This window comes from Calypte anna, chromosome 7, assembly GCF_003957555.1.
Source record: "Calypte anna isolate BGI_N300 chromosome 7, bCalAnn1_v1.p, whole genome shotgun sequence".
NCBI classification, from domain to species: domain Eukaryota; kingdom Metazoa; phylum Chordata; class Aves; order Apodiformes; family Trochilidae; genus Calypte; species Calypte anna.
The window spans coordinates 14,646,664-14,668,492 of NC_044253.1; the positions used below are offsets into that span (position 1 = coordinate 14,646,664).

The window sequence follows — 21,829 nt, forward strand, 5'->3', positions numbered from 1 at the left end:
AATTATAAAAATGAAACAATTACTTCATTTTTATTATTTACATTTGGTTTTTGGCATAACATTGGCTAGAGCAAAGAAAGTGGCTTGTGCTATTCCACTCAGTATATGCTTTGGTGATGAGGACAACATCTGGGTTCACAACTCTAAAAAGTTACATTTAAGCTTTCATTTTTAAGAATATTATTTTTGAAAAAAATTGTATAGAAACATTTTAAGGGGACTATTTTTTTAAAAGTTTTTAATTTTTCTGTACTTTGAGTTTAAACAACGTGACATAAATTGTATTTAATTCTATCTTTACTTTTCATATTACTATATTAATTTTTTAATACACGCAAAGTAAATGTTTTTAGAGATGAGAAAAATTATCTCAAATTCATTGCTAAGAGGAAACTTTTAAAAAACAGTATAGGACAAAAAAAAAGGAAAACAAACTTATAAATGCAACTAATTTTCAAATATTATGTAGTATTACTCTTGCTCTCAAATAGATTCACTGAGCAGGTGGCTTTTAGGACAAAGCAGTGTAACAAAACCACTGAATGATACTGACATCTATGAATTTAATTTTCGGTGGGTTTTTTTTTCAGAATGCATGTGTTATTTCCAGAAATCTTTCCAGATAAAAGGAGATTCCCAGCAGAAGACAGGGTTTTTTTCATATATATTTTCTTATGTGTTATTATCTGTTACAGCAGAGGTAATTTCTGTACTACTAGAACTAAGGCAAAACATTGACCATTTTGCCAACTGAGTACAAACCAGAGAAAAGCACGACTGAACATCCATAAGATGCAACTCTGTTCCCATGAAAATCACACAAGTATTGTGTGACATTTGAGTTTCACTTTCTGTCAGAAAAGCTCACATTGATAGAGTTTCCAGGAGTCAAAAGTCCATGGGTTTTCGCATGAACTGGTTCAGTTTTGGGAGAAGTTTTGATCTCAAAATTTTGAAGCAACTGTAAAGATAGACAGGCCAAGGATTAGAAAGATGCAAAATTACAGATGAAGATTAGACTGGAAAAGAGAACATAACAGGCTGTCACAAACAAACTTTTGTTGCCAGTTCTGTGGCCTATATGCTAAAATTCCCAAACAGGAAAGAAAACGTTGTTACATGGTGAAAATTACAGTTAAAAATCTTCCTCTTCTGACTGAGGGAGGCCTGAACCAGTCCTTTCAGAAGAATTTCCAAACTAGATTAGAGTCTGAGCTATCAAAGAAACTCAGGCCTCCTTCAACCCTCGCAAGCTGTTTTGAATCTGAACACAGAACATCATAGCTACTTATTTTTAAACTTTAAGAAGGAAATACCACAATATCCTCAGCTTTTCTTATAATTAAATCTCAAACATGTTTTCCTATAAACTAAGCATTTTTCTCTTACTCTTCCTAGTAAGCGTGATGAATGATGCATTATTTTCCTACACATAACTCCCTTTTCAGTGTTAGATGTTTGATCAGATTTTCTCACTGTCATAATTTTTCTTTTTTAAAACCTCTCATTCTTGTTATTCTCTCTCTCTCTTCCCAGTTTCCTCCATTTTGGCTATATTATCCTTAAAATGCAGCACAAAGGGTCAGTTGCATATCACTGTCTAGCTGAGGATTTGCCAAAGTTTGGCTGGGCAGAGTGATTTTGCTCCCCCCTTCTGACATACAATATGCCTGTTAAGAGTGTAAATATATCAAAGAATTACACTGCCTTGTCAGAATTAGCATCATTATTGCTGACTGCTTTTTTAACTACATCACTCCAGTCTGTTTCCATGGTACTAGTCAGTTGGTCAGCAATTCCTTTTTGTGCATTCAATTTCTCAGACGCGGTAACCTGCAACTGGCCATAGTGAACAACCTTGTATTTATTTTGGAACATTTTCCCATTTTTTCTTAATTCTATATTCACATTCTCTGATTTGAGTTTCATTCATGTCAGCCTGGTATCCTATGCAAACTCTAAAAATATTCTCTAACCCAGGATTTACATTTTTAATGAAAATACCAGCCTAAATCAAATGCAGAAAAGAATCTTACGGAATTTTAATTAAGTGCTTTCCTAGTTCAACAGCAAGTATTTTACAGCTACTGCCTTCAGCTATTTTTCTTTTTCCAATCAGTTGTGCATGCATTTTACAGGTACTTCCATCTGGAGCAAATTTTATTAATTTAACTGTGAGAACAATGTACAGGTCATGCAAAAATACTTCAGTCAGAATATATGATTTATTTTATATCCACCACATTAGGTATGTGATCAAAGAAAGAAGTCAGACTGGTCTGGAACAATTTCTCTTTGACTACACTTCATGTCTTTCTATTTTTAATCACTTAAATATGCTTGTAAATAAGTTGTGTGCTATTTTATTTTAGTTTCTTTCTAGCAAAGAAAAGCAGGCTCCCCATTACTTCTTTGATCCTCCTTTTCAAAAAGATGCAAGTTCTGTTTGTCTTTTATCCAGCCCCCAGAGAGATATCTCACTCCAAGTTCCAAAAGACTGATGCTAATTGCTTAGAGATTGTTCTACGAGTTTACCTAAGGAAAGTCTAAGGCAAATTCAATCAAGCTTTACTTTGAATACATATAATAGCTCTAAATATATTTAGAGTTAAATGACCATAAACAGTTTCCAAATCTTTGAGTTTTGATTGTACAATCTGAGCTCGGTACTTGAAGTTAAAGGGTTTTTTGTAAATGGCAAAAAATGTAGCAGCTGTTGGGAAAGCTTTCTTTACGATATGAAAACAATGGAAAACAATATATGTTAACATGTACTACCTACTTATATAACTATAGATTATTTATATCTAAAATTATAATAAAATCAGAAGAAAGAACAAGATGGGAGAGGAAACCACAGAACACAGAAAAAAAATCAATTTGCCTTAATACTGTGGCTAGTACCAGGATATAAAAACGTTTTTAATGTCTTTTTAAGTACTGAATTCTTTGTAATTAAAATGCTGAAAATGAGCAGGTAGCCATTCCTATATACATTAAGACTTCCAATCAGCATACAAAAATCTTCTGTATTAAATCCATATATTTCCTTAACGAACTTACCTTTAGTTTTACTTCATTTGTACTATAAAAACTTTTTCTTCTGCACTGTAGTTTAGCTAATATGCTATGTTTCAAGCATTATTATTTTCAGTATTTTAACCCTTTGCAGGATGAGTATGCTAGGCAACACTCCAAAACAAAGGTTCTGTGCACTGCAAGATATCCAGAAACAGTATACATAGAAAAGAATCACAGAATCACAGAATTGTCAGAGTTGGATCATACCAATATATTTTCTTCTTGTAATGCTGTCACATAGTTCTAACCTGAATCAGTGCAAGATGAATTTCCAGCTCTGCAATTCTTTTTCCTATACAACTTCGAATACCATAACCGAAGGGGATGGAACCAAAATTGTCTGTTCTGTCCAAATTATCTTTCCTCAGCCAGCGCTCAGGTCGGAACTCATTTGCCATTGAGAAATTTTCTTCACTGTATGAAGTAGTATAATGACAGAGTGCCAGCTGTGTCTGAGGAAATAAATTATATTTATATTTAGCTAACTCCAATAGACATAACCAAATTTAAAAAACACTTGTAATTACTATAATTACTGCAGTACAGAGTGATAAAATGAGTGTCATTCAGTAATTCTAGGAAAAAAAGGACACTTAGAAAATCAGACCCCTTTCTCAACTGGTCAAATGAAATTATATTCAAATTATTTTAAAGGTTGCTGTATATATTAAAGAAGATGGAGTGGGAAAGGAGATAGAAACAAAAGTCTCAAGTGGTGGGAATTGTCTCTGAAAGTATGACAGAGATGGAGAAGAGAGATGCAAGACAATGGAGAAGGAAAAACAGGAGGATGGAAAGAAAAAAAATTCAGGGAAAAAGAAACCAGCAATAATTGATGTGATGATGTTTCCAAATAAATTGCCAGGAGTGTGGCAGATTAATATTTAAATGAGAAAAGGGAGAATTAAGAATCCTGACTGTTCCAAGTTTATGTTACTCTAACACATTAGTGCTGCCATTTAATATAGAGCCATGAAGTTCCATCATGACCTTTGTGTAATCTTTGAATAGAATAAAGGAAAGATTCAGAATTAAAAAAACTTTTTCCACAAAGCAAATTAATAGCCAAAGAATTAGAAAACTGCAAGAATAATTAATATTTTTTTATAAAATTGTAACATTGCACAGAGGTGTTATCCATAGGCTCAGGCCCCAAGAATATTAAGAGCAAATCATGATGATAAAAATTTCATCAGCAGATGACAGAAATCTAAAAAACCAACAGCAATTGGTCAATTACAAAACCCATTTTTGCCATAAAAATGGGTATTATTGAAATACTTTCCTCTTAATGCTCTAGCTTGGTGACAACTTTTGAAATCCGTGAAGTCTATTTTTGTTGTAACAAATCACATTTCATACACAAGAATTAAACTGTCTTCTCTGCAGATGACTGCAATATCATAGAATCCTTGGGGTTGGAAGGGACCTCGAAAGATCATCTAGTCCAACCCCCCCCTGCCAGACCAGGGCCACCTAGAGCACTTCGCATAGGAACGTGTCCAGGCAGGTTTTGAATGTCTCCAGTGAAGGAGACTCCACGACCCCCCTGGGCAGCCTGTTCCAGGGCTCTGTCACTTTTACTGTAAGTAAAAAAATTTTTCCGGATATTCAATTTGAACCTCCTATGCTCCAATTTACACCCATTACCCCTTGTCCTATCACTGGTCACCACTGAGAAGAGCCCAACTCCATCTCCCTGACACTCACCCCTTACATATTTGAAAACATTGATGAGGTCACCCCTCAGTCTCCTTTTCTCCAAACTAAAGAGACCCAGCTCCCTCAGCCTTTCCTCATAAGGGAGATGTTCCACATAACATACCCCTTTAGGAATCAAGTATCCTCCAATGATCAGGTCTTTTTGGGTCACTCTTCCATTTCCTGGCAATACTGGATATAGCCTAGAGACAAATATTTGTGCCAAGTTCAACAGTATAATCAGTACAACTTAAAAAGTTTAGGTTCCAACTTGCATTCACAAACATATAATATGAATACAATATGCATTCACAGAAAAAGAGGTTTTTCAAAAGCACAGAACACCATAGAGATTCAAAGACCTTAAATCATCTGTGAGAAAATGATTTAATAATTAATGTTTTTTCTCAGCACCTGAGAAAATTATTTACTAGTAACTGGAGGTTGAGGTATTTGGTCTATATTTCTATTTGCTTCACACATGTACAAACATACAACTGGTTGGTCAAGCTGGAGATGTTTTAGCACTACTGAGAACTGGAAAAGCCTTGCTGATGCCTTCTCTAAAATCCTCTTACTCCCTTCATCTCAATATGAAGGCTTGGTATAGCATACAAAAAAAAACCACGTCACATGCCTTCAACTGAAATCAAGAAGCTTAAAATGATTGTAGTGGCACTGCAAAGTACAATTTTGCAGTAGTGGGTGGGGGGGGTGGTTGTTACAGTCCATGATACAGTCTAATGCTTAAAAGGCATTCAGTTCAAGCTTTCACTTACCTGCCTTAACAGAAATGTTCTGCATATATGATACAACTTCTACCAAACTTAAAAACATTAAACACTACATAAACTACCATATCTCATTGTTTGAGCATCATTGTGTACAAGACTGCCACAATATCTAAAAACAGCAAGTAACAGTAACAATAGCTAAATACAAATGTTACCACTGACTCCAAATCCATTAAAAGTACATAGAATTAATTTTTTTTTTATTAATGACTGCAGCTGTCTGCTACTTACCTCAAGGTTTCTTTCAGCACAGCTCTAATCAAAGGCAATTTGGGGACATCATGAGCAACAGGAATTTGGTCTTTCCCCAGCTTATTGACTATTTCCTCATAAACACGTTGCTGAACCTCAGGGTGTTTTGCCAACAAGTATGTTGCCCAGGACAAAGTAAAAGAAGTCTAAGGAAGAAACCACAACCATATTAATGAAGTCCAACAAGACTATATTATTTTAAAAATTTAAGCCAAGTAAGACAAATCATTTTAAGCTATGTGTTTAAATTTATAAAACAGATTGACAGTGATTCACATCTGGACTCAATGGGATGTTATCAAATGTCACCATCCCCTCCTTCATCCCTTATCTTCCACATATTAAAATAACTCATACTGATATTTTCCCAATAAAATATTAAAAAGCAACATAAAACACAAATGCAAAAGAACTACATAAGCAATACTGAAACAGAAAGACTCTAACTACCAATGGGTTGATTAGGTTAACTGGTAGTTTTCAATGTGTTTCACGTTTCTTCCTAACAAAAAGATTTCACAGGAAACAAGATAAAGGAATACTTCTCAGAAAATTACCAATGCCCTTTAAGTGATGATCTCTGCATAGCATCCATACAACAGAATTGATACTACCACTGCTAAGATACTTCATCCTTTGGTAAGGAATTCAACACCACAACTGGCACTTTCTACTTCTTGAAAACTACTGCTCGACTGAAATACAGTATCCTATTATAACCTTTGTTAAAGAAGCTCACAGAGCAATGTAAAGTGTTCTCAAAATGATTTACCCACCCACCCCCATCAATGATTCTAATAATCATCAAGGCTCCATAAAAATAATTTTAAAAGCACTTTGTCTGAAGGAAGGAACAGAGCACAAGGCAGGAGACAGTTCAACTTTGAGCACAAGATGATTTCAAGGAAATCTAGTTCAACCCTCTTTCACCTCAGCTGGAAAAAAATTGCACTTTTACCTCACATTTATGGTTTAGGACGTGCTCCAAGAGCATGAACTACACCTGTACTAACATGGAACTAAGGAAAGTACTTCAGCTCTTTATTTGTGATCCCACATCCATCATTCATTTAACCACGAGTCCCTGTGTTTTAACTACCTGGATTTCAAACACCATTCAAATACGAGACAGACTGAGGCCTTCTGCTTCTGCTACCAGCTGTACCCAAGACATTAATGTTAAGCAAATGGCTATTGAGCCTGTTTCCCTCACGGCCACCACTGAAGACAGAAAGTTTTCCATGAAAAAAGTATTTTCAGTGTTCCTGACTAAGTATGGCAGAGAAAGTCACAATGTAATCATCCTGTTCCTCTTAGGATCTTACAGCATTTAAGAGAGAAAAACGTCAATCTCTACCCTAATTTTCTTTAATTATTTTTAAATTTATCCTTTTCAACTTGTGTAACCAAAACAGACAAGCAGTTTCACTTTCTAGGCTGCCAACAGTTTTATTTTCAGCTTCTCACTCATTGGCACAATGAAGCTCAAGTTTATAAACAACCTATGGCTAAAAAGCCTTAACTTTTGGGGATGTCTTATTTGGGGCTTACATTTAAGATCCATTTAGAATGCAAATTCACCCTGGTGGTGACCTTTTATATCTTGTTTTCAGAATGGGATGAATTCTCAGAAGTACAGAATTATAATTCTCAGAACCTTTCTTTTTTTTCCTTCTTGTGATAGTGTCTGTCCCTTGCTAAAGTAGAACTCTGCCCCATTCCTCTCAGAGCTCAGAGGAGCTGGCAATTGTGCCACCTGTACACAGAACTTCTCTGATATAAACAGTTTCCAGGTTCCCAGCTCCTTCATAGCCTCTTAAAAATTAGCACTGTTCCAGGGACAGCCAAAATGCTTTGTAGCCAGAAGCTGCCTTAAAATTTTGTTGAAAGCTTTTATAATGCTCTAAACCTCTTTCATTCTCTGTGATAAAGTGAGTCCTGAAGTGACGGCTGCAGGGGAGAAGAGGTTCCCTCAATTTCTGTGATGTACTTGAAAATGAGGAAATCAGAAGTACCATCCTCTCACAAAAGGATTGTTGCCAGCTGAGAAAGCTGAGTCAAACAGAAACTCTTGTTAGCATCAACTTGAACACTGTCCTTTCAATTTAATGAAAAGTCTCTCACACACTAAAAATGGAAAATTATGGGTCTGAAAGATTAGAAAATTAATGGGATGAATAACTGTGCTTTACTTAAGAACCAAACGTCAAAAAGCTCTCCAAAATCATAAGCCCTTGGGATATTTAACCAATGGAATAATCTTCAGCACATAAATAAGCTTTACAGATGCTACTTATTTTGGAATTCAAGACTACTCTTGTTTTTTATTGTTTTTGGAAACCCTAAGAACTTTCTTAAATACATTTTTAAAAATCTGAATTCAATTATCCAGAGATTTTTTTACTTTAAGGATACTTTACTCTTTTTACTCACTTTAATCTTTTATACTGTGAGACTATTAAAAAGTCCCACATATCACTTTATTTATCTAATTCAGATAGACTACTTTCAAGAGGCTTATTTACAATAATAGAGTCCATTCTATATACATTGTATATATAAAACAACAACTCATGCTGCAATCAATACTAAGCTACACTGATTTCACATGATAAAAATGAAAGGAGGGTAGGATAAACATACATAATGTTGCTTCAAACACTTCAGCTGTCAAATCAGAAAAATAAAGACAGCCACTTAAACTGCTTCACTAGGTGTTAACATACCTCATACACTACCCTTACTAATACTGAGCTCCATCACCACAGCTCTTTGCCTCAGACTTAATATATATTGCCAGCACAACCATGGGTGGAGAATTTATACCTTGCCCACATTAGCCTATCCCACACTCCTAATGGCCATCAGCACAAACCAGGTATCTGATCAAAAATGTGTGTCCCACCTGATTGAATTAGCTATGTGTAGCAATCCTTTGCCAATTTTTTACATATGATTCTATTGATAATTTTTTTCACACTAGCTTTCAGCAACCTTTTCTACTGTGGTTTACCTAAAGAAGCACAAATACCAACCTGATATTCAAACTGGGAAAAGAAGACATATGAAATTCAATCTAAATATAAAGACAGCTGCTATTTTATCCATTTAAGAAATTGTGAAACTGATTCCCAAATCGTGGGTTCCTGTAAAGCACAGCTATAACAGAACAACACTGATATCATTCTAGTACAGAGATTACATAGTGCTATAATTATTTTCTATAATTTTAAAGATGTAGTAACTTAAATGTATCAGAAATTACGTCCTTATAAAAAACATAAAACCTCCTAAAGATATCTACAAGCAATACTGGTTTACAAAAACAACTGTGCACAGAAAATTATAACAAGCTTACTGTGTCCACTCCTGCCAGAAGCATTTCAGTCATATTGGCATAAATCTCTTCCAAAGTAAGTTCCTTACTGACTAGGAGGTATGTAAGTAGCCCACCATTCACTTTTTCTCCTTGGTCCAGCTGAGACTGAATAGCCTTCAATTTGTTGTCAACATGGATTTGACCTTTGGGATCAAAATAATTGTTAAGCCTCCGTTTTTATTTTTCTGCTGGTTCCATTCAGTAATGACATTTCCCCCTCACACTACATTACGCAGCCATAAAATGACAGAATATTGAAATCTATTTTCTTAGGGAAAAGCTCCAGAGTGGTGGTGGAGGTCCCTGGGTACTCATGGTAAGGAAAGACAGATCTGAGAAGAACCTTCATAGCTCACAGCATGAGAATCCTGAGCACCAGGGACTACAGCTTCTGACTGGGGGCAAAGACAGGTCAAGGTTTGACGCCCACCTGCCTTGTTTTCTGATGACTCTGCAAGTGGTGAACTCTGCAGAGCATGCTGCAAGTCAGCACACAGTGGTTGCTACAAGATGTTAGCAGCAACCAGGAGGTCAAAGCCACAGAACTGAATCACACTGAAGACAAAGATGAGGAGCATCCAGTAACAGAAAAAAAACCAAAACAAAACAAAAAAATTAAAAGCTTCAGTGAATGACATTTTGAGTAATTTCACCCAGAGTCCCATTTATACTTGAGTGACTATGAACTGCATCTTCAGTGAAACAAATGCTTTAAAAAGACAAAACCTCCTCAGAAACTTAATGCCTTGCAGAATGAGCTTACAAAAAAAACAAAACCAAAAACAAACTAGAATCAACATGTTCCGTTATGAAACCTACACAAACACACAGATTACATAGTGATTCTCACCACTTAATTCCCCTTTCATGAAAGGATTAAAGAAAGAGCATAACAAGTTTGTAACAAGAACATATTCCTCAAAAACAGTTTTTCAGCTGCTGTTAAAATAAAGCTGAAGCCGATGGTTGCTTTTAACCCAGAAGAGGGAACAAGAGTAACATTTGAAAACAACTTAGAAATGGCAGTATAAAAAAGTATGTGTTTTGCAGAAAACACACCTGTATCAACATGAAATGGATTCTCTAATGCCTACCATAGGTATAGAACAGTATGTATTTTAAATGAACCACATTAGGTGTATAAGAAGTTAAGAATATACTCAAGAATCTCATTTCAAGATGTACAGACCTCCCTAGAGAAACAGTGCTAATCAATTTTTAAATGTACACAGCTTTCTAACATCAGAGAGGGAAAAAGGGTTCAAGGCCTTTTTAAATATTCCAGAATATAAAAAAACTTATTCCAATATCCTGCCTCTTACTAACATGAAAACTGGTTGATAAAGTAGTCTGTAATGCTTTATTCACAAAAAAAGACATTGTGGTAGAGCACAGTATGTTTGTATGGGTACATGTAAACTTCACACGGAGTTTAAATAGTAGGTAGAGTCTTCTTTTTAAACTTTCTAGCCAGTTTTAGTTGTGACTGTTGGTCAGAGTGCCTGACTGAAAACTTGTTCAAGTCAACAAAACCAACCCCATTAAAATTTGAGGTTCTTAATATAAAGTCTTGGCAAAAAACTCAAATCCGAAGTGAGGACTGGGTGCTGAAACAGACAAAGAAACAGCAGTAGAAAACAGTGGAATATTTAAAGTGTACTGGTAAAATTCTTTTTCAGCAGAGTATTTTTTAAATGGTTCCCTTGGCCATTGTGAGTTTAATATGAAACTTACTTGTACCACAATGTCTTTCTATAATTTTAGAAGAGAAATGCAGCAAGTGTTGTTAATACACACACACACACACACACACACACATACACAACCTTCATTTTCTACTACTGAATCTTACTAAATTTGAAGAGTCCATCCCAGGATCTGCAGAACTCTCTCCAGGGTTTTGGAATAAGTGGACGAAGCCATTTGGGAATGGCACCTGCATACATAGTAGTCTTAAACATACTAAACATCAGCTCCAGAGCCTCAATATATTCAACAGTCTGCTGTGGGATGTTGTTTTCCAGGCAGCCCAACCGGCATTCGTACAGAATAGTTGCCACACCTGCACACATGAAAGAAAACCAATTTGCTATAAATGTACAAATGTACATACTAACAGTTTAAGAAATTATAATGCTAACATAATGGAACTACCTTCCAAAAATGTGTAGCTATTACTGCAGTTGGGAGCAGATAAAATAGAAATTCAAAGCACAGTAAAAAAATCCCAGCTAAAGGTTGGACCAAGACCGTGGCTGCTGTGTCAAAAATGCTCAGCATGAGAAGGAATCCCACCAGAAGCAGAGCAGCCCTCCAGCATGTTTTCTGTCTTGTGCCTTGCACTGCAAATCCTGAGCCTGCTGTGTTGGGCTCTGAACACACAGTGACAGAGAAGTCCAAAACCAGTCTTGATAACTGGTGTTTCTAGCAGTGGCTCTGCCTTTCTTTGTCAGAAGCTGGCAGTAAATGAATAATGAGGAAGCATAAATGGGTAAAGAGCTTGCAACCTAGACAGGGATTTCACTGCACACACTCCATATGGCCCTGAAAAACAGCAAGTGTGTGACATTGTTGCTAAGGTCAGACTTGTCTTTTTTTCCTGATTTGCTATAATTGCCCCAGGCATTCTGTCTGCAGTGATCCCTGCCAGAAATACCATTCCACCCTCCAACAGAATAACAGTATATGTATTTGGATATATGAATATGCATATTAAATTATATATTAAAATATATAAGTACTTTATGTGTGTGTGTATATATATATATTCTTTTCAACTCTGGATCATTTTTCTACTTATCAAATTAATTCTTACTCAACCATTAGTGTCCCTTCAATCTCTCAGCTCAGTTTTTATAAACACATCCAAATTGTTAAACATTAGACAGAAGTCAGACAGAAACTGCCCTAGTAGAGTAAGCCAAAATTTTCTCTCAGTTTGACAGAAAACTATTTTTAATTATATTCTGAACACATGTTTTTAGCATTTTTTCCTCCCAACTTGCAAGATCTAGATCATATTACCCAGTTAATGTGGCTATCACATAGTACAGTACAAAAAGCATCCCTACTATGAAAACAATCTTATTTGATGATTTCTCTGAAATCCAGTGGGGCAATTAGGTAATTTTAAAAGGCATTGATACACTTTTCCAAAGCCACTTCATTCAAATTAAATGTTTTAAAATAAACATTGTATTTTTAAATTCATTAGTTAATAGTTTGTCCACATTTTTCCAGGAAATATTAGAATAACTGTCAACCAGATAATCAGAGTAACTGGTCCACTAACATTCTAGTCTCTTTTCTCTGCTTCTCATGCTAAAACCAAATTATTTAACCTTGACCTTGTCCCCCATCAAACTCTCAAGATTAAACACATATAGAGAGAGATTTAAAAAAACTTTTCTTTTTCCTGTTCATTGCTTAGTAGTTCTTCTTTATTGACAAAAATAATGTTAAAATCTGACTATTTTCACCTCAGTCTTCCTTCCTTAATTTTCGTCCCTGGGAAGGTATTTTTCTGTGCCCCCTTTTTTTTTCTTGTGCCTCTTTCAGCAGCTGCTAGTTTGTGTGCATTCTTACGCTCTTTGCATTGGATTTTCAAAAAAAAAACCCCAGAAACTTATACAGTGGTTTCCTGAACAGTTCAGAGTATAAGTTAATTAAAATCGTGATTCATATAGGAAATAAGTGCGTGCCAGGCACAAGTTATAAAAGAGAAACTAAAAGAATGTGAAGAATTAGGTAAAGTGAATTTATAAGCTCAGAGTTTAAAATTCCATGAAACTGGTATTCTTAGTTGAATGCCATTCTTAGACAATATTAATGTAGAACAGACTTGGGTTAGTTTACAGCCAGCCATTTGATACAGCATTTTCATAGGTGTGCAGTTTGGAACTTCTTGCAAATCTGAAACTATTCAGCTGCCTATCAGCAAAGAGTACCCATGTTTTTAAAAGGCACTACACGGAACAAGTTGAGGTTGTGTGCAGTTGGTTAAAGGAATGCATAACATCTGAATCACCCTTACATTTCCGTAAGAACACAGGAAATGTACCAAGTCAGGCTAGAGCTCCAAGTACTGTTCCTTCATTAATGGTAGCCAGCAGCAGATGATTTTTAAGGCAAGCATAACAATCCCACACTTGGCATGTGTAGGCAGGGGAAAGCAGTATCTTTTCCCAAGTTAAGCTATAAACAGAATTAAGACACATTACACAGTGATTCCCTACCTGGAATTTGCCTAGTGTGTTGTTAAAGTGCCTTCGAAGGTCAGCACCCTTACCCTTGAGAAATTAATACAGAAGTAGAGTATTGATTTTATATTTCAAATAAATACCAGCATTTCCACAGGAACTGTCCTTTAACACAAGGTACCATCTCTTCAGACTCTACAAAGGAATTCTATTGCTGCCTACTGCACTAAATAGGAAGACACCTGAGTGCACACTATTAAGCTTCTCTTTTGAGACCGATCACAATGTCAATTTGACAAAAATGCCTACTCATAAGCACACTAGCTTTACATCCATTTTCTTTACAGATGTTACACAGCCTACCTTCCATTGAATACTTGAAGAAAAGGTTGTTAACATTGGTCACGGTTTCGCCATCGTCCTCTTGACTTCTGAGGGTCTGGATTCTTTTAATTAAGTCTGTGACAACTTCATTGACTCCTTCAGAGTAAATAGCAACATCTTTGGGTTTCAGAATTTTTTGCCTCAGCACACTTCTCATTTTTAGCCACTGCTCCCCCTCCCTAGAAGAAATAATTGATAATGTCCATAACACAGTTCTCTTTAACAATCATTAGCTGGGTAGGAGCTCCACAATGAAATTGTTTATGACTTTTCATCTCAAATTAAAGCAAGTGGTGAGCTGAAAATTATGATAATGTGTACTTGTTATTCTGCTTCTATGTTTTTATTCTGTATTTACTGCACATCCTCATTAAATTTTACTGTTGAAACACATATAGACATCTCTAAGTAAATCGCAGATCGGAGTAAAAGAACTTGTCCCCTCAGCGATCTCAATTTGACAAGTGTCTCTATATTTGTATTTTAGCAGTAGCTAACACAAAATTTGCAAAATGTTTCATTAAAATTACTTTAAAATAATATTTGAATGTACAGTCTGCAAAATTGCTTTTTACTAGAATTGGTGCTTAGTAACCAAAGGTATCACATCCAGGTCTGACAAATCAATTCTTCAAGCTAGTACCATAAATGCAATCACTGACACACCACCTTCATATCCTAATTCCACATCACATATCCTAATTCTAAATCTAAAGTCATAGGATAGCAGACCTAGAGACTGAGAAACAATTTACAGCTGGGTTCTCCTTTAGCTGAGCTATGTATTGACATCTGGAAAATCTGAAGTAGAGTGCTTGGGAACAGTGGTACCAGGGATACCTTCCTTTTGAAAACCAGGAATTGCCTTATATGTGTATATTTTAAATTAGTATGAAAATACTTCCCACTAAATTATTTCATCTGGAACAATGCAGCTCAAAGGTACAGAAACTTACTGGCCAGCAAAAGAATTTAATCTCCTTAGTCTCGTGACTGTCTCTTAATTTAAGATCTCACTTCAGAAACTATCAAGGAACTGTTTGCTTGGCTCCAAACTGCAGCTTAAAATTTCTGTCTGCAGTGCAACACATAATGCCTTTGCCACCATGAAAGAAACAGACTGTCCGTGACTCAGGAAATTAGTTTTCCTCCTAAATAAACATACTGTGTCAGTGGGGACTGTGAGTAGCTCCCAGTGGCAACTAACCACACCCACATGCATTGCCAGTTTATGCAAGCTTTAAGGACAGATAAATTCTAGAATCAGCCACATACAAAAATATTTGCACTACATTTGCACTACAGTGTGAATTTACCATACAGTGACTTCTCTGTGTTTATCTACTGAAGGGGCACTTTGGTGAACAACAGAACTAAAGCCAACCTGAGCCAAGTCTATACAGCAAACTGCAAACTCAAAGCAACAGTGTTCATCTGAAGCAATAAACCCCTAATTGTGCAGTGCTCTGTCAAAGGCAATAAGTCCTATTCTGCTTCCAGGTAAGCGAGTCACCTCATACATCTCTAGTTTATACACATTTCCCAAGAATGTTTTTATGCAAGGCTGCTTATTCAATGTTCAAATTATGCTTCGGTATCATCCCATTCAGCATAATTCAGACAATTCAGCATAAATTCCTACCCTCTTCCCCCCACTGGACATACAAATTTCCCCACACAGAAAAGGCTGGATTCCTAGATGACCTGTACAGACCTTCAGAAAAATCACTACATATTTACAATAAAAATGTAGGAATAACAGCACTTACGCAGAAATAAGCCCTGTGGCTCTCCCTCGTAAATCTCTGTACTCCTGCCAGGATTCCATGTTAGCTCTTTGTGGTGCTCTACCTTCTGCCCGGAGGACTTGAGCAACCATGTCTCGATCTGCAATGGATACAACAAACTGGGGACCAAAGTGAGACTTGAAGATCTTTCCATATTCCTGAGTGTGCTTTTGCTACAGTATCACCAACAAAGAGAAAGAGAAGTAATGCATTACTAAGGAAAGATAATGCAAAAGCAAACTGGCAATTTTTCATACAGTGAGTCAATCTATCATATCTAGAACCTAATCACAGCCTTCCAGTCAAGGAATGGTTTGGAACATCAGGATAAAGTGTCTGAGCATTACTGCAAAATATTCACAAGACAGACAAAGAGGTCACCCTGTTCGGGATCACCCACTAAAAAGACCCAAAGCTCTGAAGCATAAAGCATGAGCATGAGCAAAACCAAATACTCTGAAGATGAAAGGAGATGGGGCACTTAAAAACACATCTCTTCACATCCAACAGGTTAAAAAGAATTTCTGAAAAACATAGAGGTAAATAGTATAATCCAAAGATACAATAACTTATTTTTATAATTTATTTTATTGACTTACTGTACAATTCTCTCCTTTACAAAAAGACTATTTATAAATTTCCCACTCCTAACCAAGGAAGATGATTGCATAGCAGCCTGCTGAGAAACTGCATTTTGGGACAGCTTCATTAGCAGAGAACTTTAGAATGACACACATTAATTCTGCAAAAAGAAGGAAAAGTTGAGATGTTATTCCTGCAGTGAGGTTTATTTAGTGGCTGATCCGCAAGTTGTCTGATTTAAGCTGGAGTCAAGCAACAGGCAATCAAGAAAAACGATTGGAGAACATCATAGTAAATATAATTTTCCAGTGAGATTGTGCTATCAGTGTCCCATGAAATCTTACTGATTATCTCAACCGGGCTTCATTCTGACATGGTCATGAAATGAAACACCCAGTTCATAGAATCATAGAATCCTTGGGGTTGGAAGGGACCTCGAAAGATCATCTAGTCCAACCCCCCCTGCCAGAGCAGGGCCACCTAGAGCACTTCGCATAGGAACGTGTCAAGGCGGGTTTTGAATGTCTCCAGTGAAGGAGACTCCACGACCCCCCTGGGCAGCCTGTTCCAGGGCAGTTCTTACAAATTCACTTGGAGCTGAGGTACAACATCATTTTAGGGGGAAAAAAAACAAGAAACAAAACTGCAAAGGAGTTGCTAAAGAGATACTATTAGCACTTTAGATTTACAAAAGCTTTAAATTTGAAAGCCTTTATTTTCACTTGGAGTAGCAAGACAAGTTAAACTGAGCAAAGCTTAAGTTTGGCAATTTACCTGTGTATAATCCAAAAACATCTGCTTGCAGAGTTATGTTGCTTATAAAATAGGGATGTTAGATACAATTACAGTAGTGAAAGTCTAGTGTTGACCCAAGATACACTTACAAGAAATATTTTTTTAATCAGCCTTGCTTACAGAGATGAATGGTTTAATTGCCAACAATAAGTTTAAGACACATGAATCACTCTTCAGCATATGGTATCAAATACTTTTAAAAATGTAACTCTTTTTGCTGATTTCCAAATATAACAAGGGTTGTGCGATTGTTTTCTCTGCCAGTCTCCTCTGAACAACTTTAGGAATGCAATGGGCAATTTCAATCAAGTTTAACAGACACTTAAAGGTCTCCTACAATTATATTCTTAACATTTTCAAAAATCATCATCTGGACGAGACACAAATATTAGTCACCCTGGTGAAGGAAATGGTACGTTAGGAATTCAACTGCTGTCATTTCTGCTTGATTTGCTGCTAACCAAACACCACATGCAGACCAATTTACAATCACTCCCAAACCCCAAAGTATCTCTTGCTCTGAAGATACTTAAAGGAAGTTGAAACTGAACATGAAGAGAATTCAGAGCATAAGTCTTTAAGAAAAGCATGAACTGTGAGAGAGGGCCGCAAGGAAAAGGCAGAGGGCTGAGGGGAATGGAGGTCACCAGAAAAACAGGTTCCAATTTTGCTATTTATGCAGCAGCTTGCTTTTTCTACTGATGGTCAGCCTTACATAGGAGGACAAACTGCAACAGAAAATAAATCAAGTATCAAGCCATTCAATCAAACAAATGAAATATTAGTTTTAAACCAGAAACAGACAGGGACCAGGTATTTGGACATCTTTTGCTTTCAGCAGAACGGTGTTCAGTGTATCAACCTCACTTTTAAAGAAATGCCTGGAGTTTCTCTTCCATATTTTCTATCACAACATAGTTTTCTTTCCCTAGTTCTACACCTTAAAAATATTACCCTTTAATTACTCCCATACCACTCTCACACCAGACATTCTTTCACACATCATAAATTCAAGCTGTCAACCTTCCAAACCCTTCCCCCTCACCTTTCTTTTCTTTATACTTGCATAGCATTGATGAGACAAAAGAGTCTTAACCCCATCAAATTAAAAATACTTTCTCTTTGTCATATTTGCTGTCGGCATTACTGCTTTGGCCAGGACTAACTGGAATCATGTTACTGAGAACAGAAACTCCTTTGTGAAGAAGCACCCGGCTTGCCCACCCCTCTTGCATATAGACCACGAGTATTTGTGTGTGAAGGACATCGTTTCAGTAGCTGTGCTGCTTACCAAGAGGTTTCACATTAATTCATTCCTGATGTTCACTGTATTGTTGAATTTAGCAGACTGTTATTAATCCAGTTAATGCCTATTTGTACCCAGCCTGTGTGCAAATTTGGCATCCATGATTTGTAAAGTGACTTTCAAGACTCAAACAAGAATAAAAATGGGTATCATGTTGCAACTCCTCCTTATCCTTTCTCCACTCTCCTTTCAATGAATAACATTCCTTAAAGTAGAAAATTTTTGTTTCAGCTAATGGTAGTGAAAACCATACACTATTTAGGTTGTCTATTTTTCTTTTTAGTATTTGAATAATTTTCAGTTTTGACAGTGAAAGTACCATGAAACCTTGAATTCAACAGAAGAGTTTTGGGTTTTTTTATGTTAGGGTACTACAATAAGAGCCTCTCAAAGTCTGTGTACCACCACAGAGGCAGAGAAAAAATAATAAATAATGCAGAAAAAAACATTAGCAATCATAAAGTTTCATCTGCATATGTCTTGGTTAACAAGCAATTAGGTTGTGCATTTCAGCAACAGAAGCAATCTTAGTTTGACTAAGAGAAGCCTAACACTTCTTTCTAGAAATCTCAATAGTAAACACAATAAGTCAGGGATGATTTAGATTTTTGTTATTTTACCGGCCTCTTTCTAATGTTTTTAGGCCCTCTGTAAATGCTAGCTTTTTGAGTTTTGATCCTCAAATCATCTAAACTTTTGTCCTGCTCTGTTCGTTTCCCTTTTCTGCTTTTACTTCCTTTTGGGATGTTTTTTGTTTTTTATTTATTTCAGTGATTTTCAGGCAGTGAACCACTCGGGGTTGTCCGTGAATTTCTTCCTAGGCAGCTGGGAAAGGTTACTAAAAAAAGCAAAATAGCAAATGCCACGTTTGAAGTAGTCCCAAAGAGATCCGTAGTGCCAGCGGAAAGCGTTACAGATCCACAACTTCGAAAAAAGGGCAAAAGACAGAGCTTTACTCCCTCAAACAGTGCTCGATTTTAGAATAACAGCCAACATGGAGAAGGGCCCCCAGGAGATGCACTGACTTTTCAGGAATGAAACCCACATGTTTGGCCAAGGAAACATTAAAAAGTCATCCTTGGATAAAGTCGGCCTTACGGTAAGACAGCTGCCCATGCCAGCATCCAAGAAAAGACTACAGAGAGCAAGGACACTGTCTGGGCAGACTCCTGCCGTCCCCACTCACCCATCTCCGCGAGTGGGACTAAGGCCACGGGGCCACCCGGGAGGTGCCCAAACCCACAGAGGACGTGTCTCAAACCCCACCCGAGGGCCGAGGCTGCTCACGCCACCTCCCATCCCCATAAAATCTCCCATCCCATCCCCACCGCACGCTTCCGAGCTGCCACACGCCAGGTGACAGGAACCTCTCCCCTCCCGCCGCCTCCAGGCCCCGCTTCCCGCCTCCCCTCCCCCCCCGCCCGCCCCCAGGCCAATGGGGCCGCCTGGGGAAGGGGCGGCGGGGCCGACGGAGGGCTCCGGGCGGGCGGGCAGCGGCAGCCGCCATCCGTGTCCCCCCTCCCCCGTCCCGTTCTTGCCCTCCCCCCCGGGATGGTTTCAAACCGCCCGCCTCCTGGTGAGGGAAGCGGAGAGGCAGCCGTGGGCCGGCCGGCTCTGACGGCAGCGGGGCCAGGCGCATCTACCGCCCCCTCAGGGGACCTATATATGCGAGGCGTATTTATGTAAGGGGAGGCCAGGGTAGAAGTGAGGGTGGAAGAGACAAAATGGTCTCTGGCCACAGCAAAGGGGCGCTGGGCTGGCCTGAGGGGAGGAAAGCGGAGGGAGCTTGAGACTCAGCCGCAAGCCAGAGCACGATGGAAGCGGCCCCGGATGCCGGCACGGCCGCACCATCAGGGAGAAAGCCCACGTTTCCCAGCTCTGCCCGCCAAAATTAAGTGATGTGGAAGGTTGTGAAACAAGCCAGATGAAAAAGATGAGTTTTCCAGGGTTTTTTTTTAAGGCATCTACCTAAAAGTTAAAAATACTCATCAACATGAAAAGGGGGAGAGCGCAGAAGCTCCCGGCGGGGCAGTCACCCCCTGAGGGAGAGGGGAGAACCGGGAGCAGGGGTTCGGCACGGCCCGCAGGGCACTTACTCGTGGGGTCCTCACCCCAACAAAAGTGCTAAAAGGTCCAAGTGGTGCGGGAGAGGGAGATAGGATATGGGGGGAGCTCTCTGGACCCCGGCTCTTCCCAACAGCGGGAAGGCGGCGGTGCCCATCCGCGGTGCAGGGGACACGGTGACTGAGGGAACTTTTGAGGGGGGAAAGGAAAGGTTGAAGTAACAACCCCGGCGTGAATAAAATATGAAATAGCCGAGTAAGTTGTACCTGGATTTCATGAATGCGGCCGAAGCCGTCCTTCCAGAAGAACTCGTAGAGATTGTAGAGGGTGTTGGGTCCAGGCATTTCTTGCAGGCTCTTCACTCTACCAAGCCGGAGCGGGGGGGGCTGCGGCAGCTCCCCTGCCCGCCCCGGCTCCCCCACCTTCTCCTCGCCTTTGTTCTCTGCCGCCGCTGCCGAGTTGTTCTGCACCTCCAGGGAAGGGCTGCTGGAAAGTTTGGGCAGCTGGTGAAACCTGCTGACAAAAACCGCCTGGTAAGTCCTCTCGGTTTCAAACGTCTGCTTGCACTTCATTGTCAAAACTCTCGTGAAGAAAGACATGTCTCTTAATTTCAGAAAGGTCCAGTTTGCTCCTGCAGCTGCTTTTTATTTGGTTGCTCTTTCTTCGCTGCCTGCTTTGACTTGTACAAGCAGCACTTCTCCAAACTCTTACTGCATGAGCATCAGTTTACACAGACCATTATTTAACGCTCCCTCCCCTAGGGCTGGAAAAGGGGGGTGGGTCTGGGATGAGACTTGAATAGAAAGAACCTATTATTTTGTATAACTCAAATCAGATACATTTATCCGTTTAAGCATGCAGCCAAAGTTTAGTTTTTCCCTCTTCCCCCCCATTGGTTTAGCAGAAAGCTCACAGAAGGATTATCCTGTTTCTCCTTCATTAAAAAGGTGGGTTTAGGGCAATTTTTTCTTTGGCATTAATTAATTTCCATGAGTTAGAAAATACTGTATTTTTTGCCAGAAGGTCTCTTGACTGCCGTTCATCATCCTGTAACATATATGGAAAACATTTAGCAATGGTTTTACACAGTAACCTTACACACAATTCCTGTAAATTACAATATATAGAGATGGTATTTGTATTGCAGAATTATTTCTCTTTGGACACGATACTCTGGAAGCAGTTTGTGCCACCTTTGTAGAAAACGAGTACACTGTAACTGCTTAGTGTTCCCCTACAGGTTTTCCTCAGTTCTTCTGCACAGATTTATAACAATGCAGAGAACTTGAGCTCGGACCTATGTATCAGTTTGTTTTGCATAGTTTCAAAAGCACTTATGCCTTCTTCATACCTAAATCTCTTCCATTCTAAAGGTGTTAGTGATAATATCTAAAACGTTGATCAGTATCAGAAATTATATGGAAGAGATCACCTTGGTTTTAACTGAATCAGCAACTCAGGTAAAACTTGAGGACACTGGAATGTCTCAAGATCCACATTTCCAG

General features: G+C 38.3%; 1 protein-coding gene across 1 annotated transcript; it reads right to left on the reverse strand.

Annotated features, from left to right (window-relative positions):
- Window positions 1-844: 844 nt before the first annotated feature.
- Window positions 845-20,923, reverse strand: LOC103531353 (cytochrome P450 27C1). Its single transcript, XM_008496994.2, has 9 exons — window positions 20,591-20,923; window positions 15,560-15,750; window positions 13,770-13,969; window positions 11,060-11,269; window positions 9,187-9,350; window positions 5,808-5,974; window positions 4,907-4,985; window positions 3,330-3,533; window positions 845-961 (listed from the first exon to the last, which is right to left on the reverse strand). The coding sequence occupies exons 1-9, from the start codon at window positions 20,921-20,923 to the stop codon at window positions 845-847; spliced, it is 1,665 nt and encodes a 554-aa protein (XP_008495216.2).
- Window positions 20,924-21,829: the final 906 nt, after the last annotated feature.

Excerpts from the sequence above, each read along its gene's own strand:
- LOC103531353 (XM_008496994.2), bottom strand. The coding sequence starts at position 20,923 with ATGTCTTTCTTCACGAGAGTTTTGACAATGAAGTGCAAGCAGACGTTT. Across the intron at positions 13,970-15,559 it reads GCCACAGGGCTTATTTCTGC|GGAGGGGGAGCAGTGGCTAA; the intron begins GTAAGTGCTGTT and ends TATTTCTTCTAG. Across the intron at positions 4,986-5,807 it reads GTGCTGAAAGAAACCTTGAG|GCTATATCCAGTATTGCCAG; the intron begins GTAAGTAGCAGA and ends ATTTGTCTCTAG.